This window comes from Epinephelus moara, chromosome 16, assembly GCF_006386435.1.
Source record: "Epinephelus moara isolate mb chromosome 16, YSFRI_EMoa_1.0, whole genome shotgun sequence".
Taxonomy (NCBI): domain Eukaryota; kingdom Metazoa; phylum Chordata; class Actinopteri; order Perciformes; family Serranidae; genus Epinephelus; species Epinephelus moara.
This window is the reverse complement of record NC_065521.1, coordinates 24,112,627-24,135,674: the sequence shown is the minus strand read 5'-3', so window position 1 is coordinate 24,135,674 and position 23,048 is coordinate 24,112,627. Positions and strand designations below refer to the sequence as shown.

General features: G+C 39.9%; 1 protein-coding gene across 1 annotated transcript; it reads right to left on the bottom strand.

Moving 5' to 3' along the window:
* Positions 1-6: 6 nt before the first annotated feature.
* Positions 7-6,611, bottom strand: lhfpl5b (LHFPL tetraspan subfamily member 5b). Its single transcript, XM_050064520.1, has 3 exons — positions 6,050-6,611; positions 2,309-2,548; positions 7-187 (listed from the first exon to the last, which is right to left on the bottom strand). The coding sequence occupies exons 1-3, from the start codon at positions 6,456-6,458 to the stop codon at positions 177-179; spliced, it is 660 nt and encodes a 219-aa protein (XP_049920477.1). The 5' UTR covers positions 6,459-6,611; the 3' UTR covers positions 7-176.
* Between the last annotated feature and the right edge of the window lie 16,437 nt (positions 6,612-23,048).

The following is a 23,048-nucleotide window of genomic DNA, read 5'->3' as shown; positions in this document are numbered from 1 at the left end:
TCTCTGGGTTTATTAGGTTTGTGACTTCAAGTACAGAATTTATTGCCAGGTTTGTGAAGCAGGAAAAGACTGCTACATTTCAATTAACCAAAAGTACATCATGACATTTCAGGATGCTTGCTCATTGCCCTCAAAGCACATCAGCATCACACTTTGGTCCTGGAGGTCCGTGTTCATCAGTTGTTTTCTGTAAAAGAGGAAAAAATGCTCTTATGAAAGAAGTCCTGTCTTTAATTGACCAAAAAGCAGTTGTTAGAGCTGTAAAGAGCAAAATCCTCATTCATTTTTATAAGCTACAACATAGGAAAACGTTGCGTAGCACAGTTTTGGACCTGGCTCTGCACCCACATGCCATGAACTGATCTCCCCCTTAGATTACTTTTGTAGCAGTAAGGCTACATTGTTTCTAGGGTGAGTCTTTCCCTCCATCCTTCTGCTGAAATTGACTGGAAATCTATATTTTAAAACTGATATTTTAAAAAAAATCCTTTATCTGGAGCCCTATAGAGCAGTGGTTTCCAACTGGTCCAGCCACAGGTTCCAGATTTCACCTCAGTCATTAGTTCAAGGTCCTTAGAGTTGAATAAATTCAGCGTCATGCTTGTGTGCGTTCATATCATTGAGCTAGTTTGTTGTCTCTGTTAAGTAGCTGTCTGCTATTCACTCACTCTACAGCAGGAAACAGCACTTCAAAATAAAAGCTATGTGCCGGAAATTCATTGTACTTCAAAATAAAGTGTTTTTTTACAAACTCGACACATTCATGGGTCACTTATGGGCCATAACAATGGACTTGTGACCCACTTTTGGACCATGACCCACCAGTTGGGAACCACTGCTCAAGCGGGTTCACATCTTTGTCGCCTTTTTCCACCTCTGATGAGTTTGCACCTCTGTGAATACCTTTAGTTAATGGAATCAAGATACTGAGCCTTTACCCTGTAATACTGGTTTATAGACACAAACTAAAACAGTAAAGGAAAACATTTTCTGAGACCTCTACGTCATCAACAAGATCAACAATTATTGACAAAACTATTGTTTGCAATCTGGCACACATAAAGGAACACTTCAGCCCCCAAATGATAATTTGTATATTGATTACTCAACCTGTGTTACGTTGAATTTTTGAAGAAAACTTTTTTTTGCATGCCCGTGGTAAAAGGGGAAAACTGAGAAAATCCTTGATGAATCGAAGTCATAGGGGGCCACGATTAACAAAAGCAAAACTATAACAAAACATCTGTTTATAGACTCTCACACAACTCGTGCAGTATAATCCAAATCTCATTTATGCAGTGGTATGCTCAGTACTTCTCAAACAGACAGCCCTTTGCAGCAGGGACCCGAACTGAAAGTAAACTTTGCAATGCTTTTTTCAAAGCCAGACTCTTAACAAAAACAACCACAAACCATAATTTTACCTTGCTGAACACAAGAACTGCTTGTCTATTGCTGCCTCAATTACTTAATTAGTTTGAGTTATGTGACTTTGATGAATCCAAACTAACCCTTTAAAACACCAAAGTCACACAATAATACAAACAAACAAACCGTACTCGTTAAAATTTTTTACCTTGCTAAAAACTGTAGCAAGGTAAAATTACCGTTATTGTCAGTAGAGTCTTGCTTCAAAGAGAGCATAGATAAGTTTCACTTTCAGTTCAGTTTCCTGTTGGAAAGGGTTGTCTGTTTGTGAAGTACTGAGCATACAACTAGATGAATAAGTTTTGAATTACACTGACAGAGTTGTGTGAGAGACTGTAAATGATGCTTTGATATAGTTTAGCCCCCTGTGACTTTGATTCCTCAAGAATTTCCTCAGTTTTTGGATTCTTCATTTAGTGTTGAGGCCTGTGAGAAAATCATAACATGAAGGTAACTGATACACAAATGGTCATTTTGTGAGTGAGGAATACCTTTAAAACACTGGGCATTTGCTACATAATACTGGTTTGTAGACACACAAACTAAAAATCTGTAGGGATAACCTAGATTAATAACCTTATAACATCATTAATATCATATTTGACACAAAAGCTTCTGAGTCCTCTACATTTTCAACAAGATCAATAACTGGTAAACCCCATTGTTTATAATCTTGCACATGTTAACCATCATCCAGTGGATTATCAGTGTAATGCAGGAAGTAGAGGCTTCTTATACACCAAATCCAAGTTAACTGCCTCCTTGTTGGGCTCATATGACTTGCAAAAAAGTACTTGTACTGTATGTGTCCTAATGTTTTAAGATAAACATTTACTTGATTGAAGCAGCATTAAACTACCCATAATGTTGTTTGCATTACCTCCTCCTCCCTCCACCTCGAAGTCATCTGGCAGCAGTTTGTCCTGCCGGTTGCCGAGGGTGAAGGACAGGAGTGCCAGGAGCAGGGCGTCCAGGATGCTGATGATGGCGAGGATGTAGGCCCAGCGCACCGTGCAGTTCCCCAGGCTGTACTTATCTGTCCTCTGGCCACACATCCTCTTCACCTCCGGAGAGTCCCAGCCGTCTGGGTAGATCATGCAGCCCATCACCATCAAGGCAGCTGCGGGGGAAGAAGACGGTCACTGAAATGGTGTAGCCTTGCAATAATTACCCCTTGTGTGTGCTCTTACTTTGATAAATAATTATTAGGGAGGTTCTTCTGAGCCCCCGGTGCAGGATAAGGCACAATGTACCCCCATAAAGTACCAAAGGGTTCATTTATTTATGGCACAGCGGAGCAGAAGATGCTCAGCGGGGCTGTTTGTATGATGTACTGTTATTAAAGTTGTTAAATGTTAAATACTCTTCATCTGGTAAAGTGTCCTCTGGGCCTCTGCCACAGCTACTGTGAAAAACTTTAGGTTAAAAATATGGATTTTGTAGGTATGTGCATTTCAAGGAATGGCCAAGTTATATTCAGTGGTGGAAATCAAGGTTGTTACAATTAACTAAAACTAATTTAAAAACTAAAACAAAATGTGGGGGGAAAAAAAACATTTTAGTTAACTGAAATAAAAATAAACTAGAAAATTAGCTGGAATTATACGGTTTACTTACAAAACTAGATATAATAAAATTTATATATTCTAAAAAATAATAAATATTTCACATTTGTCAACACAACAAGCATGAGGAGGCATTGGTGCATATGTTTATTGAGACTGAGATGTCCACATGACTGTGAGTTAACTGCCCTCATTAAGTCTTGTGTTTGTATTTTATTTTATTTTGTATTCTATCATGTATTTCCTAAATATTGCCCCTGATAAATACTCCCAATATTACAAAAAAAACCCCAAAACAAACAAAAACTGAATTATAACTAAACATTTTTTAACAATTAATCCTAAACTGAAAGGAACCCCCCACCCTGAGGTTCGAACCTCCCACCCTGGGTTTGAACCAGGAACCCTCTTGCTGTGAGGCGACAATGCTAATGCAATGCTAATTATACATATTAATAAAACAATAGTTTGTTTTGGGCTCCATGTCTCATTTCAGATGTCTACCAGAGGTTCGCAGTTAAATCAAAGAGACATTTAACCCCTAAACCTCTCAGATGGTTTCATTTAAATAAGTGTTCAAAGTCCAAATAGGAAAGATTATCTATTATTTCACAAATATGCTCTAGAGAGATTCATGAAGGCATGACATGAAACCCCCTTTTATTCCTCTCTCTAATTAAAACTTAGCAGGAAAATGAACACTTGAACATACAGCAGCATGATGAAAACTACTTATAATGACAGAGACCAACTTTGGTAAAGAATTATTTGACATGTCCTTTTTTTTAAAATACAGTCTATGTTCTGAACTGATTCACATAACATGACTAAACTTAACAGAAAGACACACACATACACACCATTTCGCCAATTGTCAAAGAGAGGCATCATTGGACTGGTGACAAGTGTTTGTGATGTTGTGTGTGTGAATGCGTGGGTCTGTGTGCGTACATGGTTTGCTGTCTCCCATTAATCATCTTACAACCTCTCAGATTTTTCTGGTGACCCTTTTGAAGGACCTGACCCATAGCTTGAAAACTATTGTAAAAAAAAATCCCACACACACACATGCATAAAAAAAACTACCCGATTGTATCTAAATGCTGCTAACACACTGCTGCATCAGTGTAAAGCATATAATAATGTGTATATGATAATATATCAGTCACAAGGGGACATTTTGCTGCAGGACGAGTACTTTCAGTACTTCTGTACTCTGACATAAGAAAAGGACATGAGTATTTCTTCCAACAGTTGTTATATAGGCTCATCCGACTCATTTCCTCATCCCTGGTGTGCTTCAGGTGTGAGTTCAGATCAGTGAACAACACAGTAACACCTGATATCGTTACATGTAAGCGATCCACCATCAGAGGTGTCAGAGTCTGGGCTGAAACTGGATCCTTATTGGCTTCCACAGTGAAGAACAACACATCCAGTACAAACACACACCTCGCCTGAAAACTGAGAGGTGAGAAGATGAGTTTATCACCTCACACTCAGTTTACAGTTCATAAGAGACGCCTCACTCATCCCTCAGACATGCAGCTTCGTCTCAATTTTGATATTCCGGAGCTGAACTTTGGTTATGATTTTAAAGGTTTTGTTGAATTTGTACTTAAATGACAAAATGTAAAAAGTTGGCTTTTTTTTGACAATGAGATGCAGACACTGAAACAACTACAAGGTTTCAAAAAGTGGAGTAAATGGTGGAGTCACTTACTCCTTAGTGTTTCTCTAAAAGACTGTGTGACCTTTGACCTTAACTTTACTCTGAATATGAACAGCAATAGACTCCTGTGTATTTCAAACCTTCATCCTAAACCCAGTGAATTGTTTGGTCACACAGTTACTGTACTGCCACAGTATTTTTAGCACAATGCATCAGGATCAATAATCTGATGATATTTTAAGGATTACCACTGCTGTAATCCCCGTTGTTAACCAGCCTCACAGTAAATATTCAACCTTATATTGAATTATCTTTCAGCTTCAGTTGATTGTAAGGTCAACTGATCAGACACGACTTGATAAAATCAAAAAATATTTGCAACTTGACTTGGACTACAACACCAGTGACTTGTGACTTGGAGCTTTTGGAGGAAATTTGCAGAAATTTTTCCAACATGAGATGAGTTAAAAACAAAAAGCGAGGACAGAAACATGCAACATTATTTCTGTTGTGCTACTGGTTAATAGTGCTATATGCTATTTAAGTGCAATGTCAGCACTCCTTTTCTTATAATTAAATTCAATAGCACTCATTTTAACAAATTTGTTCAAACAAATAAATGCAGTTCTTAAAAAGCATTCATGATTTTTGTAAATTTAATATATTTTTACCTTGTTGTAAAAATCTGGCCAAGAGCTGTTCTGACTCAAAACTCAGAGTTTAAGATGCAGGACTTGGTGCCTGAGTGCAACGATGTGAGGCTTGTATAATTACTTGTATAATTCAAAGGGAGCTGACAAAAATAATTAATGTTAAAAGGGTAGGTATAATAAGCTAAGGCTTCAGCCTGCACCTTTTTGGTCCTGTTTTGTTTTTAAAGCATTAACTTAAAGTTTATTTATTGTCTATCTACCAGTGTATATGAGTTTTGCAAGTTGGAAAATGACTGAACTAAATTAAACTAAACTAAACTAAAGACCTGAGACTTATGTAACCTGCTAAACAATGACTTTGGTCCTTCCTCTGATGGTGTCACTACATTTACTTCAGTAAATGACTTAAATACTTATTTTACCACTGTTATATACGTTATATTATTATTTCCACTGGTGTTAATATAATATTACAGCCTAATGTATTTAACAGTGGTGAAAGGAATGGTATTATTTCCACTGGTGTTGAAGCTAGTTTTAAGTACTTTACATGCTGTTGGGTACTTACTTATATGCGTTTTGTTGTTGTTTTTTTTTAAATGTGAAATCTTGATCTGAACAGTTAGAAGTAACTATATCTGTCAAAACAAATGTAGTGGAGTAAAATAACCTCTGAGCTGTGGTGCAGTAGGAGTAGCCTATGAAGTAAAGACCACACTCTTCCTCCTTACCTGCGGCCAGCTGCATCCAGGCACAGATCTTGTACACGTTCCCAGCGTTGCAGAAGAAGAACAAGCTGAAGCAGACCATGGTGCCCACGATCAGCAGCATGGAGGTCCCCACGAAGAACATGGCGGTCCTGAAGGCCGGTGAGGGGATGGAGCTGAAGTCCAGCACGCTGCCCTTACAGGTGAGCTCCGAGGTGAGCGCGTTACCGATGCAGTAGTGGAAGAGGCCGAAGTATCCGGCCTGAGGGGTGTTGACGCTGTCCCCGATCCAGTAGGGCTGGATGAAGACCACCACGGTGATGATGACGAAGCAGATGGTGAACACGGCCCACATCACTCCGATGGCTCGAGAGTTTCTCACATAGTTGGTGTGGTAGATTTTAGCAGCCTCCTGGGCAGGAAGCAGATCCATGTCCACGAGCTTCTCTTAAATATGTCTTAAATATTCTGCGCCTTCAGAACATCTGAACATTTTCATCCAAGTGTTTAAATCCACATGTGAGTCTATAAACTCCTCACCACAACACACAGACACACACACCTGCTGCTGCTGTGGGTGCTTTGCGGTGACAGACTTGGCTCAGGATTCAGCACCCTGGACAGCACCCACAGCTCTCTAATTAGTGACGTTGCTCTGACGTCAGACTTTGACAGCTGTCTTACAAAAAAAAAAGTAAGTTAATACTTTCCTTAGCCTACTTACTTTATCATTCATCTCTTATTTTGGCTTGCTAAATACCCCCCACACAAATGCAAATGAAATTGTTGGGTAACACTTCATAAGTCAGCCCGAGTTTTAGAGTGTACCTCTCGCCCACTTTACACATTTATACATTACCTAGTACTTTCATACTAAGGACAGGCAAACAGTGCAAACTTCATAATCCAGCCCGGTCTCTGTTGTTAGTATATACTTAGGTGGAAAGTAATGCCTAGTTTCCCTGTATGTTTTGGTGAAAGTACGCTGTAGATGTGAGAACAGCACCTACCATGTGGTTTCTCTGTAATTAAATAATAAAAACATTTTATAACTTTTCATGACTCATTATTGTGTATTTTAAGATATATGTAGGCTATATTATTCCATTACTGTATTGTTTGTGTTTCATCCTCGGATGGCACTACAAGACTTCCAGAGATGTGCACTTGAGAGAGGTAAGTTTGCTTTGAACTCCAGCCTGCCTGTTAATTAGGCAATTTGCAGAATATAGACCCATTTCTTGAAATATTCATATTCAAACTCATTCAATGAAATGTAAACAAAACATAAATATTAAAACCCTGGAGTGTGGGTGAAATTGCCTAATGACACATAGGCTACATTAAAGGTACTGAATCAACTGCCATGAGCAAAGGGCAAAAGCATTTGTTTTTATTGCACTTCATACATATACAGATTCATATGAGGAAATTAAACCATAAGTTTCGGGAAATTACATAAATGACGAGTTATACTCTAACTCCCGGGAAAGTATATGTAAGTTCCCGGGAGTTAGCGTATAACTCCCGGGAAAGGGGGCGAGAGGTATACTCTAAAACGCGGGCTGACTTATGAAGTGTTGCCAATTGTTCAAACCTGTTTATGAATTTAGGATGAATATATGAATGCCATAAAATATTTAAAGAACTCTAAACCTATGAGGACTGTACTGTTATATACAAGGACTGATAATGGATCATCTTATCCTGTAGTTGGTGCTATGATTTAGTCTTTTTCTCTGCCTGTACTTCTGGCCCCTGTGTTGCTTTTGATGTATTTTATGTGTTTTTTATTTGTCTTATATGATTTGTCTACACTATTGTCTTAGATAAAGACTAAAAAAACATTCTTTACTGAAAGTAAAAGTCTGTTGCTAAGTAAATTGGTCTGTTTGTATTTCATGCAGAGCTGTATATTATGGAATTGCCCAATTCTTAATTTTAATTTAGTTTTCATCAACAACAATACAGTGTATACAATTAGAAATTACTCAAAAATGACATAAACATAAAAAGAAAGCAGCACAGACATCCATGTTGACATCTTAGGTTAGGTTAGGTTCTTTAATGTCCCCAGGGGGATAATTGTTTTCACACATCATCAGTCAGGTTGGTTTCAGGGCAGCATACACAACATATAACAGATAACAGACCCTCTTCCCACATATTCCCCAGATAACAAATAACAAATAACCCTCTCCCACACATACCACAGAAAACCATATAAACATAAACATGACATAAACAGTGTACAGGGGTGAAATATTAAATCTACATGTTTTTGTTTAGGGCTGTGATGGCTGAGGGGACAAAACTTCTTTTAAAATGGGCTTAACCTGGGGCGTTGGTGGCTTAGTGGTAGAGCAGGCGCCACATGTACAAGGCTGTTGCCGCAGCGGCCCGGGTTCGAATCCAGCCTGTGGCCCTTTGCTGCATGTCATCCCCCATTCTCTCTCTCTCCCCCCCCCTCACACTTCCCTGTCTTGTCCATTAAAGGCAAAATGCCCCCAAAAAATATATCTTTAAAATGGGCTTAACCTCACTGGTTAGACAAAAGCACATTTAAAATAGAAAAAAAAGGAATGAAAGATAATAGTACTAATTGTCCACTCCACATTATAATCACACAGATAACATACAGGTGCAAAATGTGTTCTACAGGCAATGACATATAATGTATTTATGTGATATGTGCATGGCCGGAATATAAAAGTAAAAGTTTAGCAGAACCCTACTGGATGATAAACCTCATCGTATTGATACTAATTGATACTAATGGCTGGTTTCAGCCATCTCATGGTCACACACTTTAAGGCTGCTGTAAGTCATAAATATAAGAGGTATTTCTAATTCTATTTTTGATTAAGTGTTGTCAGGTAAGAAACACTTTCTTCACTTTCTTTTTAATGCAATCTTTAAAGAAGCTTTAATGTAAAAAGGTCATTCAGGGAGCTGGCCCTTTGATGGTGACCACTAAGTAACAAACACAGTTAAAACCACCAAAAAATGTCTTTGAAGACTTAAAAATTATTCAAATATCCATATAATATACAGCATACGAACCTTTGAGGTATACAAAGCATATATTTAGAATTGAAACAAGATCTTTTAATGTGACCTACAATCAGTGTTGGGGAAACAACATTACAACTGTAGTTTACCAAACTACTACCTACTTCACAATGAAAAGTAGTTAATTACATCTCAACTCCTCTTGAAAAATGTAGCCTGTCAAAGTAAATTTAGTTCCCAAAGGTGGTTTGACTACATCCAAACCACATCACAGGAAATGATCACAGTCTGAGTCTGGAATCTCCTATCGTTACATGGAGGTACAGCTGATCTCACAGTGAACAAAGTGTACTATAGGTGTGTTTGATTTGGGGACTTTGGCAGGCCAGTGCTCACAGGCAGCCCGAGGATGTGTTTTAAGGAGAGGACTAGGAGCAGTTTGGGTGGAATCCAGAAAATACAAAATTCTTGGGGGAATTCAAAGTATTCAATTGCAAAAGCAATACAAAAGACATGCACACCCCAACGTCCAATAGGGTTGGTGCTGAACCAAAAAACGTCTGGCGATGTAGAAAACAAATCAGTCTGCACACCTAGCAGCTCCCTTTTAGAGGGAGTTTAATGCAGAGTGCCCACGGCTCTTCCTGCAGACATCTTGGTTTGAAATCATAGGTGATTTTGGTCAAATGACTGATTGTCGTTAAGTGACAACTGTGGCCAATAAGCTGAGGCACTGTGACATGTATATGTATGGAACAAACACCATGAGAATACTATGAATATGTAGTTTGTAATAAACTATATGACTTATATAACCCAAAGTAGTTAACTACTGAAAAGGCTATTTGAATGTAGTTTAACTGCCACCCAACCACTGCAAACTGTAGTTAAACTAAAATTTAATGAAAGTACATTTTTCCTCTGGGAAAGTTAAGCCCAGGGGAGTCCAAACGTTTCTGAATTGGTGCCAGATCAGATAATGTGAAAACACCTGAGGGCCAGCTACTTCTCACAAATGACACAAATGCAACCATTTCATCTTTACATGGAAAAGTATTCACCTTTCCACTGCTCCTAAAAGCAGCTGCCCTCGCTCTTGACTTTACACCTCTATGCTGTGGCCTTTTCTGCTGCCTGGTAGGAAATATGTGATGTTAGAAAACTGTTCATTTGCTTCTCTACCATCTGTTTATGAAAAACACATAAGTTCTGTCTGTGTAGTTCCTACGTGGTGCATACAAACTGTATGACAGTCCTGCCATTGTGAGGTGAATGAAAAAAATGCAAGGTGATCTTGCTTGATTAACCAACATTATGTTAATCATAAAATATATTCTGATAGAAGCTGAGGGCTGTTTCAAATAGACAAGGCTGGTTTAGTCTAACCTGTAACCCTCGTGTCTCCTCAAAAGACATACAAACAGTATGTTACTTTGGCTTCAAACTTCCAAGGGGTAATTTTTCTATTCTTACTGCAGCTTATCTGCATTGTTTTGCTGTTTTCATTTAGTGCTAACTCCTCTTTACTTCAGTGTTTTTAAATGTCATAATGTGATATTTAGTGGATTCTGCCCGACAGTTTGCTGAGCTTTATGGCTGATGCCCAGGAAGCTTAAAATAAAGGCTTGCTGATATCAAAATTCAATATTGCTCCAGCTGAATCGTCTTATTGAAGAGCTGCTTATCTGGAGACTTACTGCCCGTGACAGGAACACAATAAGGATTTTATTTTGATAAATTTTGTGGCAGAGGATGCTGGGAGTTCAGCAGCCTGAGTCTGTGGTGGCTTAGAAATGGCACAGATGTGAAAAATCTGATACGTGTGGGCAGCTTCAAATCACACAGCACACTTGTGTTTGCCAAAAGCAGCTGGTCTGTGCCGCTTGATACCAAAGCAGAGATCTATCTCTCAGTCACTGCTGTTCGGGAGACTGTTTCCTTCTATTTTAATTGCTCCTCTGTGGGCTGATAATTGATCATATTCAATACCAGAATTGAATTTTGGGCAAGAACAGTGAATCTCATTTGCTGCTGCCCCACTTTATAATTAATCACTCTAAATGACTGGTGTTTTTATGTAAATGTTTTAGTAACACTAACTGTCTGTTTGAAATTACAACACACATATGGTTTAACTCTTTGCACATGTTGGTATTGTGCCACAGTCAGTTCGGGGTGACAACCCTGGCCCGAGGCTGACAGGGGGCAGCCGGACAGAGCATGCCACCATCTGTACCCTTCACCCTCCAGTCAGTGCTCATAACAAGGAGCTTGAGGGCCTCCTACGTGACAGTTTGCCATGTGCAGAGAAAAGTATTCAGGGATGAGCAGTTGTCCTGCGTCCCCACAGGCTCCCTGACAGCTCCCTGCAGCTCAGGAGGGACAATCAGCTGCCGGTGGGGGGTAGCAGAGAGGGAAACATGAGCTGTGCCTAAAGACAGAGAGGGTGGGGGGGTGAGATGGAGAGGAGACGTCACAGCTTAGATAAAAGACTAATCAAAATCAGTCTGTGGAGGAAAAATGTGGGGGAGCTGCTTTTGAGAGCTGCTCTAATGAGGCGTAATCCCTGATACATATGACAGCCTCTAACGGTCTCGTCAAGATTCCATCAAGCCTGCTGTTTCTTCAGAGATGCCTTGAAGAGGAGATGTGGTGCAAGCATCTCGGTGAAAAACATGGCAGAGGATGGCCAGTGCGTCAAGGCTTCATGCACACACGAGCACGGATATGCTTCACACTTTTAGGAGGATTAACCTTTTTATTTGTTTTCTGACATACAGCCTTGTTCCAGGCTTGTTTTAAAGTCAAAACATTAAAAGCCTGTAGTGATATGATGGAATTAGTGAAATCCAAAAATCCACTTACACTGCACTCAGAGCTCCTGGTTATGAATTAAAAGATAAATCGTGTCCAGTTGTTCTGTTTTAGCTCCCAAATGAAGATGAAATGTAATGTCTAACTTAAAGGCCGACGGGCTGGATGAATTGTAGCTGTTAACACGAGGCGTCTAATAAAACCTTTCTAAACCCATCTTGATTTTACAACACTTTTCCCATCACAGACAGGATCTGATGTTAAAGGTGTTTAACTGTGTTACCCACTTTATTGCTCGTAGGTTTGATTTTAGAGGTTCCACCGTCTCCTGAATATAAATTGAAGTAGCGCCTGTCTTTCACTTTAATGAGGAGAATGAAGCTTTGTTTGCATGGGCTCTGCAATCATTCCACCGTCTGTCACTCCATACGGTTTTAACTATTTTCAAACAATGGAGGAAGCAGAATTGTCTTTTTGTTTGTTTGTTTGTTGTTTTAAATTATTTATCTATGGGCCACAATGCAATCTACCGAATATCGGATGAGAATGTTGTCCCTTGTGTTTCCTGTTTCACCCTCCTAGTGTCATGTTTGGGTGCGTTCTGACTTGCATGCCTTTTCCTTTTCCTTTTAGTATGTACTGCAGCTGCCCTTAAAAAGTACGTACTGTTGCATGCTGTATGAGTACAAATGGGACATACTACTTCCTTATAACATTATGCCCTGAACTTTGACCCTCTTGCTTTTATATCCATTACCTTGGAGATGAAAGAAAAACACCAATTCTCCAGAGACGGAGATCAACCCAGAGCAATGTATGTAGTATAGCTATAAAGTTATAACTGCACAGATTGCAGATTGTAACATATTATATTTGTGACAGTGACATTACATCTGCAGTTCTCTGTCATATTATGATATTTTGTTCACTTAAACTATCAGTATTCCTAGCATTACTAATTGATTGGTCATCAGTTTCTTGAATACACTGTCATCCATCATTGCAACTTCTCAGATCTGTCAATCAGCTGTCAACCCTTCATCTGTTTGCGGCTCAGTGGGTGTAACATATCATTTACTGCGCAGAAGATTGTGCATCAGAACAGTCAGAAAAGCATACTGACTTGCATACAGCAAAATCAGACTGGATGTAGTGGAACATCCTGGTATTTTTGGCATACTGCATTTCACATACTATTTATTGGGACATACTAACTGTGCGTTCCAATACCCATACTACCATACTATATAATATGCCAACAGAAGATTCAGTATGTCCCAATACATAGTATGACAAATGCAGTATGCCAAAAATACCAGGATGTTCTACTACATCCGGCCTGATTTTGTGGTATGCGAGTCAGCAAGCTTTTCTGCCTGTTCTAACCCACAGTCCTCTGCACAGCGGAAGATTTGTCACATCGACTGAGTCACAAACAGATGATGGGTTGACAGCTGTCAGAGGTTGCAGTGACGGATTCAGGGCGTAATGTAATGAGAAAGTGGTATGTCCTGATTGTGTGCATACAGCATGCAACAATACGTACTTTTTAAGGGCAGCTGCAGTACATACTAAAAGTAAAAAGAAAAAGTATGTGATTTGGAGTGCACCCTAAATCTTTTTCTGATATACTATACAGTATGGTAGTATGGGTATTGGAATGCATCATCAACAATCAAGCCACTGCAGTATAAAACCCCGGCTCAGTCTTCAGCCCACTGCAATCCATTTTGCAAGTTAGCCGGTCACGGGTTGACTTACTTAGTCAAGTGTGGCTTGACGAGGCTAGCTGCTAGCGTGAGCATCAGAGGCTGTGCTAACTTGAACTTCCGGGTTAGCTGCTGAATGCTTTGCCATGAGGTGATATTTCAGGCTTGAAGTACATCGATGGTATGAAAATTCCTTACTGCAGAAATTGTAGAGAATGGTGCTCCTATCAACAGTTCCATCTGGGCACTTTTTAAAACGTAAATGTTCCATTCACGGGGCTGAGCAGCGTCGTCTCGTCTGCCTCCATCATGTGACAAAGCCCCTGTGGCCTTCAATGACGCACCAGGTCTAAGGACACCACAGAACAGGATTAATCAGCATTAAGTTTTTCAACACGTTACTCTTTCTGTGATTGAGTAATCGAAATTAATGTGTTATTTTGACAGCCCTAGTTATGAGTGTGTTCTTCTTTGAACACAGGGATATTTCTGAAGTGGCAAGTTGATTCACTCACAGGGGCCCGTTCTCTGCTCCAGAAAGAGCGGGCCCAAACACTCTCTCCACTTTCCCTACCCCATGGGCCCCAGTGCAACTGCACTGCCTGCACTATCTATCTTAACGCCCCTGCATCTACCCCAAAGTCCGCCATGTTGTTTCTGTATAGGCCAAGTACGGACAAGCCATTTGCCTCGGTCACTGTAGCTCTCCTACACACTTGGCACATGGTTTCACATGGTTGCAATCTGCAACCTCACCATTAGATGCCACTAAATCCTTCACACTGGACCTTTAAAGTACAATTTGCTGACACACTTTGCAGGACTTTTACTAGTAATGGAGTATTTTACATTGCAGTATTGCTACTTTTACTTTAGTACAGGATGTGAAAGCTTCCTCCACAACTGTCAAACAGTAGAATAAACACGGCATCTTAATTATAATTTCCCTTCAGCAGCACTGTGAGACTGTGGTCTGTGGTTATTTAATTAAACCCCATATTGTTTTGGGAATAGTTATAAACAATTTAAACTGAAACAATAAAGACATTTACAAAGCTACACTTTGGTTTTTCTTTAAGTAAGAGCCGCCAGATAACAAGGGGGCTGCAATTAGATTACCACAAACCAACTGAAGTGAATCTGAGGTTTTCGGCTCCCCTGGGGGCCCCGGGGGCTCGTAGACAGTTTCTCTGCCTGTTTGGGAATCCGTCCTAGCCATCACCTCATCCAGGCTCTATCCTGTTGCCTGAATGTGGATTTCCTGAGTGCAACCAGCTGACAGAAAACTGGCAGAAAATCAACCCAAATTCCTGTCTTCAGAAAGCCTGACAGACAGACACGGTGTGTATTTTTAGCCTTATGAATAGTAAATAGTGGAGATGTGACAGGAAATGAAAGAGGAAAGAGAAGGGAAGACATACATCAAAGTAAACCAGCTTGATTTAAATCAGGGATGTTGCAGTTACACGGTCATTGCTTAGACCCCTGAGCCACCAGGAAACCCAAACATTGTCTTTGTTTTCTGGTAATTATCTGAACTTTTATGTCTTGAAAGTGAATAAGAAATAATTAATCAATGTTAGAATGAGACAAATTGAATTGCTGCATCTCTCTACACACACTGTATGGAGCCTCAGACCTATTTACACTTAGAGGACTTGGAGGGTTGAGCATACATTAGGCTGCTTTTCCTCGGATGAGTGAATTTCTAAGTAAACCTGATAGCTGAGCTCTTCTGCCGTGTCATTCTTATACCTCGGGGAGTCAGGTTTGTTTATCCGTTTGTTCAATAATTCCTCTGCCTCACTGCAGTTCAGATACACTGTTAAAACGATCTGCCACTCTGGTTTCCTGTGCAGAAAATACACAAGCGTGAGAAGAGCGAGGAAGGGTACAAGTAAGTGAATATTTTTCATCTGGCTCTCTGCACGACAGATCACAGAACACAAAGTGATGCTTTTTTATCATTGTAAAGTGAATATCTCCAGGCTTTGGTCTGTATCTCTGACACAAAATGGAAAAAAAAAAAGATAACATCATCACCCAGGACTCAGAGAACATGGGATCGACAATTTTTAATCTTTTCTGACACTTCAAAGATGAAACAATTAATCCCTTTAATCAATAAAATAATCAGCAGATTAATAAGTAATGAAAACAATCTTTATGTGCAGCCCTAAAGGGAAACTAGTCCATCACAGTGTGACACCACCATTAATGTGCGGGGACTGACATATACAGCAATTTGATGGTTTAATACTAAAAACCCTTGGAAGGTCAAACCTCTGGTGCACTATATCCATGATGCCTGTGCTTTATGTTGTTTGCCATGCATAATCACACACAGCACTGGTCAGGTGATCTGACTCAGGTGACCTGTGACTGCAGGATCACAGGTGTTAAGGGGGGGGGGGCGTGGCCTGAGAAACAAAGAGGAACGGAATTGTTTGGGGTGGGGAAAGAGGAAATGTCTTCTGGAGGTAAATGGAGGAGAAAGGTGGGAGCCAGGCAGCAGTCAGTGGAGAGGGGAATAATCATTAAGCTCCTTTTTATGTTTGCTCGTCGTCCATCTGAGGTGAACAAGGAAATCAGTGGATTAAGGGACCATGACTATTGATCAGACGGCTGGAAATCAAGCCAAGGCCAGATTACCATTTCTCAGTTCTACATCTGGTGAGTCTGATTTTTTTAAAGGGAGGACATATATTTCATTTTTGTTTTTTGGACTTTTTGGTTAGCTTATGCAGTCTCATTAAGGAGGACTTTTTTTGAGTTGGACAAACCTTGTGGACACTCAAGTGGACACTGTGGTTATTTTCTTCCTTTTTTGTGAAGCTAGGTGCATTCCTTTGTTTGTTGTCAGGAGGGCTGTAAAGGCACCCAAATTCTGCAGATGCATAGGTCTTAATATAGTAGCTCTTAATTGTTACTAGGCTCAAAACTTGATGATGATTGTTTTACTAGTGATGAAACCACCAGGAATGAATCACCTGACTTTAGTTCCCCTGAGCTCTGTGGAGTGTTTTAGTGTCATTGTTTTGGTTTTCTGGTTCACAGCATCAATGTTTTGGTTCAGTCACACGTAAAAAAGTTCTCATACCGTAAGACTTCAATTAATAGCCCGGGTTATTATTTGTTTCAATTACTGAAATCAACAAGCCTATATTTGGGACAGGCGTCTATATGGGACAGGCCTTTAATTCCTTTCACACAAAACTGTTCAGCAAAGATCAGAAAATACAATCAAATCATGTATGTTAACTACCATGAATATTACTTGAATAAAAATAAGGCTTCACATAATATATCACTGATAAATCATTCATTAGATCTAGCTCTGAAAGCATCAGAGAGAGTTACAGCACTTAAGGATTATGGCACCCGGCATACTGACACAACACCACTTTATCCTTGTAAAACAAAACGCACAACTTGGATTAACTTTTATGAAAAACCCTTTTAATTCTTTTGATCTGAGGAGCCTTATGGACTAAAGGAATATGAATAACTTACAGGGTAATGGAGAAATGGACACATAATTTGAGGTAGCCAACAACTCACTTTTATACATCCGAAGACCCAGCCTTTAATTGAGACAGGCCTTTATTTGTCAAAATGTGTGGGTAGTAAAATGGACAGGTCATTTAACTGGGACTAGGCTTTGAATTGAAGTTTTACGGTAACTCTTATTAACTTATCAGTGTTCTATGGAGGACAGCAGCCACATAATTGTCAGCTGACGAATCAAACAACAGTGTCCATCTACAGCTTTCCTAGCTGACAAATAACTTCCTTAATGGACGATAATGTTCACAGTATGATTTTATTTAAGCCTGAATGACAAGTCAGCAAGTCTCCCTTGACTTGTTTGTGTGTGTATTAGAGCTGCAATGATTAGCCTAATAATCAGTCAGTCAGTCGAATGAAAATTAATCACCAACTATTTTAATAATTAATGAATCACTTCAGTCATTTCTCAAGCAAAAACATTTGCTGCTTCAAGCTTCTAAAATGTGAGAATTTGCTGCTTTTCTTTGTTGTTTATGAACGTAAATGAAGAGTCTTTGGGTTTTGGACTGTTGGCGGACAAAAGAAGCAATGTGAAGACGACATTTTGGGCTCTGGATTTTTTTGTTGCTGTTGATGTTGATAGACTTAACGACTGACTGATTAATCATGAAAAGAGTTGTCAGATTAATTTATGATGAAAATAACTGTCAGTTGCAGCCCTAGTTTCTATGGGCCATGTGGTCGTGGTGCTGAAACATCACTCTCGTCACTGAAATTTAGCGGTGGATCTGGCTGTCGGCTTTGATAACTATCAAATGGTGTGCCGACTCCACCTTCTCGCCGCACCACAGTTGTACACTGGTGTGGTAATGGTGTAGACTCAGTACATCTTAATCAGCTCAGAGAAGTCTTTGGTGTTTCTGTGCTGCAGTTTGTGATTGGCTGATGTGCTGGTACCAATATACCTGTGATAGCCTCATAATATTCAGTCAGGCTCTAGTTACACTATCATTATTGTTCACACAACAAAATGACATATAATATATGAAGCATTAAATCAACTGACCAGTGAGCATGGACGTAATTAGTTTTCAGTGTTAATCCAACTGTAAAAGTCCAGTCGGCCAAATAAACATCTGTAGATGTTGTTATTGGTCAGTCCAGAGCCATATCAACTCTGAGTGGACAAACAAGCCTGTGAAGCTTAAATACCCCCTACAGTTGACACTTATTAACTGCTGGGTGTAACCTGTGATCAAAGCTATAGTAGAGGGTATACTACATGTTGTGGCAGGATGCACACAGGCTGTTTAATTACATCACTCCTTAAAAGGATGTCTGTGAGTTTCCACCAACAGAGACAAACCTCTGCAGATTGTCACTGCTGTAGGAGTTAATGTGTATGAATGGATTCAGTCACAAGCCATTAAACATCCCCTGGTCCTTTTTGTAAATGGGCGAGTCCTACTTCCTTGGTTCATCATATTTCTTTCCATAATCCAATACGAGGTGTGTGAGCTGTTGTAAAATGGCCCGTGGCACTTCTAATAACCTTGGCACCTTTATTACATTTATGGCCAACTTTCATCAAACGAGCGACATGCTTATTCCGTGATGTGATTAAGGTCTGCTGCCGAGACGCAGAGCAGAGTACATCATAATGTTTTTCTGGGTATGTGACAGATATTCTATCATCATCATATGTTTTTTAGCTATAATATTGCTTAATGTTATGTGACTCATCTTGCCTCTTGCCAAAGTGTCTGCAAGAAGGCGCTTTTTTAGGTCTTGGATTTATAACAAACAAACGCTCGGGCAGATTTAGATGCCAGTGCCAATTAGAGATGAAGAGGCATTTCATCTAAATATTAACTGTCTTTTAAACTCAGGGTCCTGATTTCTTTTATGACTGTCCCACAGGAGCGTGCTGCCCATTGGTGCTGGTTTGAGGAGAATAATAAGATTAGTTAGTCTTCTCTACTTAGTATTCAGTTTAATAAACACCTTCAATCAGTATGCAGCAGGGTTGTTGCAGCAGGGCAAACTGTCAGTGTATCTCCAATATCCCTTCATTTCTACAGTTTTAATCTCACCTGCTTTCTGCATACTGTAATATCCTGCTAAACACCCCCTTGTGTTGCATCAGTAACCTTCACCCTCAGCTGTACTGTGGCTTTGATTCCCCGCAGCAACAATGTTTGAAGATAATGAGCTCTGTGAGCTTAGTGCAGGTGTTGTAATGGCTGCAGCGGCTCTTCCCAGGGAAAGAGATGAGCATCCACATTTTTGTGCTCCTCGCAGAGCAACAACCCAAACCTCATCCTCACCCTCCCTGATCCCTGACCACGCACTAACGTCCCCCCCCCGGCATCATTACAGCACCCCAGCCTCATAGATACTTGTCCAGCCGGCTCTGAGGCCGTTTTATTTCATCCCATCTCCTTTTTAGAATTGGCGGGGTTTGGCAGGAAGAAGCAGGAGCTGATCCAAAGCTCAGCCAGACGCTTCTTGTTATTTCTGAGGAAAGTGCACAATGGGCTTTCAGACCCTCAGCGACCCGGCACCACTGTATTTGGGATAACCAAGGCATCTGCAGTGATTACAACCCTTGGAACGTGTGTTTGGTGTCACACTAATGAGATTTTTTTTCCAACACAGATGCTCCGCTTTTGTGCAAAAAAATAACACATGAAAAATGCCTAAAATGCTTTTCCTCTCTCACTGCATTGATGAGAAATATCTTTTATTAGCCAAGATCGTCCAAGAGGGGGCAGTATGCCATTAGGTGTATTGAGCTGGGTCACTTATTAGCATGTATGCACAGAGGATAGATTAAGAGTGTGCTCCTCCCATACTTCCACTGAAACATCCAGATGAGGAGCAGACTGTCCTTCTTGTTCATACATGTGTATTTGCATACAGTGTGTACACAGTCACCTGCAATAGACAGGGAGGTTTGTTCAAAAAATCAATATTAAATATGCCACATGAGAGTCCTGTAATGTTTTTTTTTTGTCTTGCAAGGTATGCCTGTGTTATCTTTTGATGTTGAAAAGGACCCTGAGAGTATTTTACATAAATCCTTTGTGATGTGATGTTCTTTGAAGAGGCTTCTGAATCCTCCAGACTGATTGTATTAATACACAAAGTCTTTAATCACATTGATTTTCATATTCAAACACCTCCTTCAAAAGTAATTTCTTCCTCGTTTGGATTTATGAATCATCACGTTTATTCCCTGGATGTCTTGCAGACTCTGGGATTGAAGCCCAATGTGTATGTGTGTGTGTGTTAACATGATATCAAGTGTGAGATGGGGTCATCATTCAGTCCTCCTGACAGACTGAATCCCTGTGAAAACACTGCTGCTGCTTCTCACAACACAGCTGCTATCGGTGCGACGACACCAGCTCCATCTCCGAGCTGTGCACACGCTGCATGAGATATCAGGTAGGGGTGCAGTTATGCAAGGGCACGCATGGCAAGGAGGCATATTTATCTCAGGGGGTGAATCTCATCATTATTCTTTCCTTTTCAACCTCCTAAGACCCGAGGCTGTGAACTTTGATTGCGTGTGTATTCTCTCACATGTATAATATCAGAGGCCCTCCAGTGATTAAAGAAAACACACCTATAATTTCAATCATGATGTGCGGTGCCCTTTTGAAATGTCACCATCAATACGTCTGTCAAGTGCCCTGAAACAGAGGCGAGGGCAGCTGCCACACACCAGTCGATCTCCCTTCAATTCTTGTAGGTGCTCATTTAGGTTTTGTGTGGTTTGTCATGTGTTCACTTCCAGATTGTCACTGCATGTGTCTGTGAGAGTGTCTTGAGTTCTGTGTGTAAGTGATGCTCCAGCAGTTATATAACCTTGTAGCAGAAGTGATAGGAAGGAGGACCCCCCCCCTCTTCGACAGTAAAATTTGGCGAGGCGGTGCTATGAGAGCTGTGGGGAAATTCTTGCTGTTAATTGGACTGTGAAGAATTCCTACTGCAGATTCAGCCCACTCTCCATGTCACTCTTCTTCCTCTGCAAGTTCACACCACGGATTGTATAAAGGGTATTAGTTTACAGCTTGTCCTCTATTTCTCTCTCTCTGTCCCAATTCTATAATTGTATTCAGCATGGGCGACAAAATATTTGTGATAGAAAAGATTTGCTGTTACCATACAAGAAATCAGTGTAGCAGTGCAGATTCTAACTGTGAACGATACATGAGACATGCACTGACAGACATCAAGCAAACTGCCACTTTGGGAAGCCTCTCCAAAGAAATATTATTCTGTTTTTCTGTCTGAGAGTTAGATGAAAAGATCAATAGCACCCTCATGTCTGTATGCTAAATATAAAGCTAAGCTAGCAGGCCGTTATCATGAAGCATACAGACTGGAAACAAGGAAACAGCTGCAGTCTGGCTCAGTTCAGAGTAATAAAAAAACGCTTAATGTCTTGTTTGTTTAATTTGTGTAAAAATGTGAAGTTGTGGTGTTACGGGAGGTGCTGGACTATTTACTGGGGACAGTGACTTCCTCGAGTCTTGTTGCCAGGCAACCAGTGGACACTCCAGGATGTGTTCCAGTAAAATTTAAAGGTGCTGCAAGGCAGATATTGTTGCCTTTGAACAAAGCCAGGCTAGCTGTTTCCCTGCCAATGCTGACAGATTGGGTTACATTTTATGTCACTGAGCTAGTGAAAATGTTTTTGGGCCCCTTCTGTTAATTTCAGACACTGTTTGTATGATTTGGGTTGTTTACCCCAAATAAAGGTTTGGTCATATTCCAATGAATCGCCTTTAGTCTTAATGCTAAGGGACTGTTCTTTACTTATCAGAGGAGGGCGGCGGCTGGAGTGTAACTTGTTTTTTTATTTTATTTTATTTATTATTTTGATCCTCCTGAAAGCTAAAAATATTTTTCCTTAAGCCTCCCTGAGTGATCCTATGTGCTATATCGTTATCATATCTTTGTCATGGACTTGCATGAGTTCCCTGAAGACGTTTCAAGAAACTCAAGCAAGTCCAGTCTCCAACGATATAGCACTCAGGACTACCATGACCTAGATGTCTGAGAATCTTCACCCTGTCCCTGAGTGACTGATGGAAAATGAATGACCCTCCCTCCACCATAAATTAGTCATTAGATTTTTAAAACTTATCCTTTGATGCTTGAAAGTTAAAAATTACAAATTGAGGACAAAATCCTAGAGTTAAAAAAAAGTATTAGTTTTTTTTGTTGTTGTGCATGTTGGTGATTTAGTGCAAATGGTTAATTGTTTAACCATATTTGAAAAGAGACTAATTAAAGACTACTTTAATCTCAGATTTGATTATGTTTTTTTTCTGATGAAAGCATTTGTCGCACATAATGTGTCCTAGGACCATCAAAAATTTGAAAATCAAACAATAATTTCTGTTTTTACAATATCCAGCTATGATAATTGTTTTATTTTTGGTGTGTTTCAAGCTTGCCTCCCAAAAGCCACCCGCTGGTTTCGAATTCATGTTTTCTGTAAAAGACGAAAAGAATAAACATACCCTCCAGAAACAGGCCTTCCAAACCCACTAAACATATGGGTTTGAAAGGTTTTCTTTAAAAATCAGCGATAAAATAAGTAAAAAAAAATGCAACAATTTCAATTAGTATGCCCCTCCCCTAAGCCAGAAGTCCCTCCCCAGGGATTAAAAAATTACTTGACATGCCTCTCCCTTTTTGCACCACCCCTCCCCCACATAAATAACTCAGTCCCTAAACTAAGCTAAACAGCAGCTGGTTGGTATGGAAACCGAAAAATGGCCATGCTTGCAACATCACAAGTTAATTATTATCTTTAATAAACAAGCTTTGTCATCTCAAGATAATGAGATAGCCTGTCATCATTAGAGAAAAAAAGGTTGTTTGAATTAACTTGTGATCTCGAGGTCATGGCATTTAAAGAAAAAAAAAAAAACATATTGCAAGCATGGCCGATTTCTTTG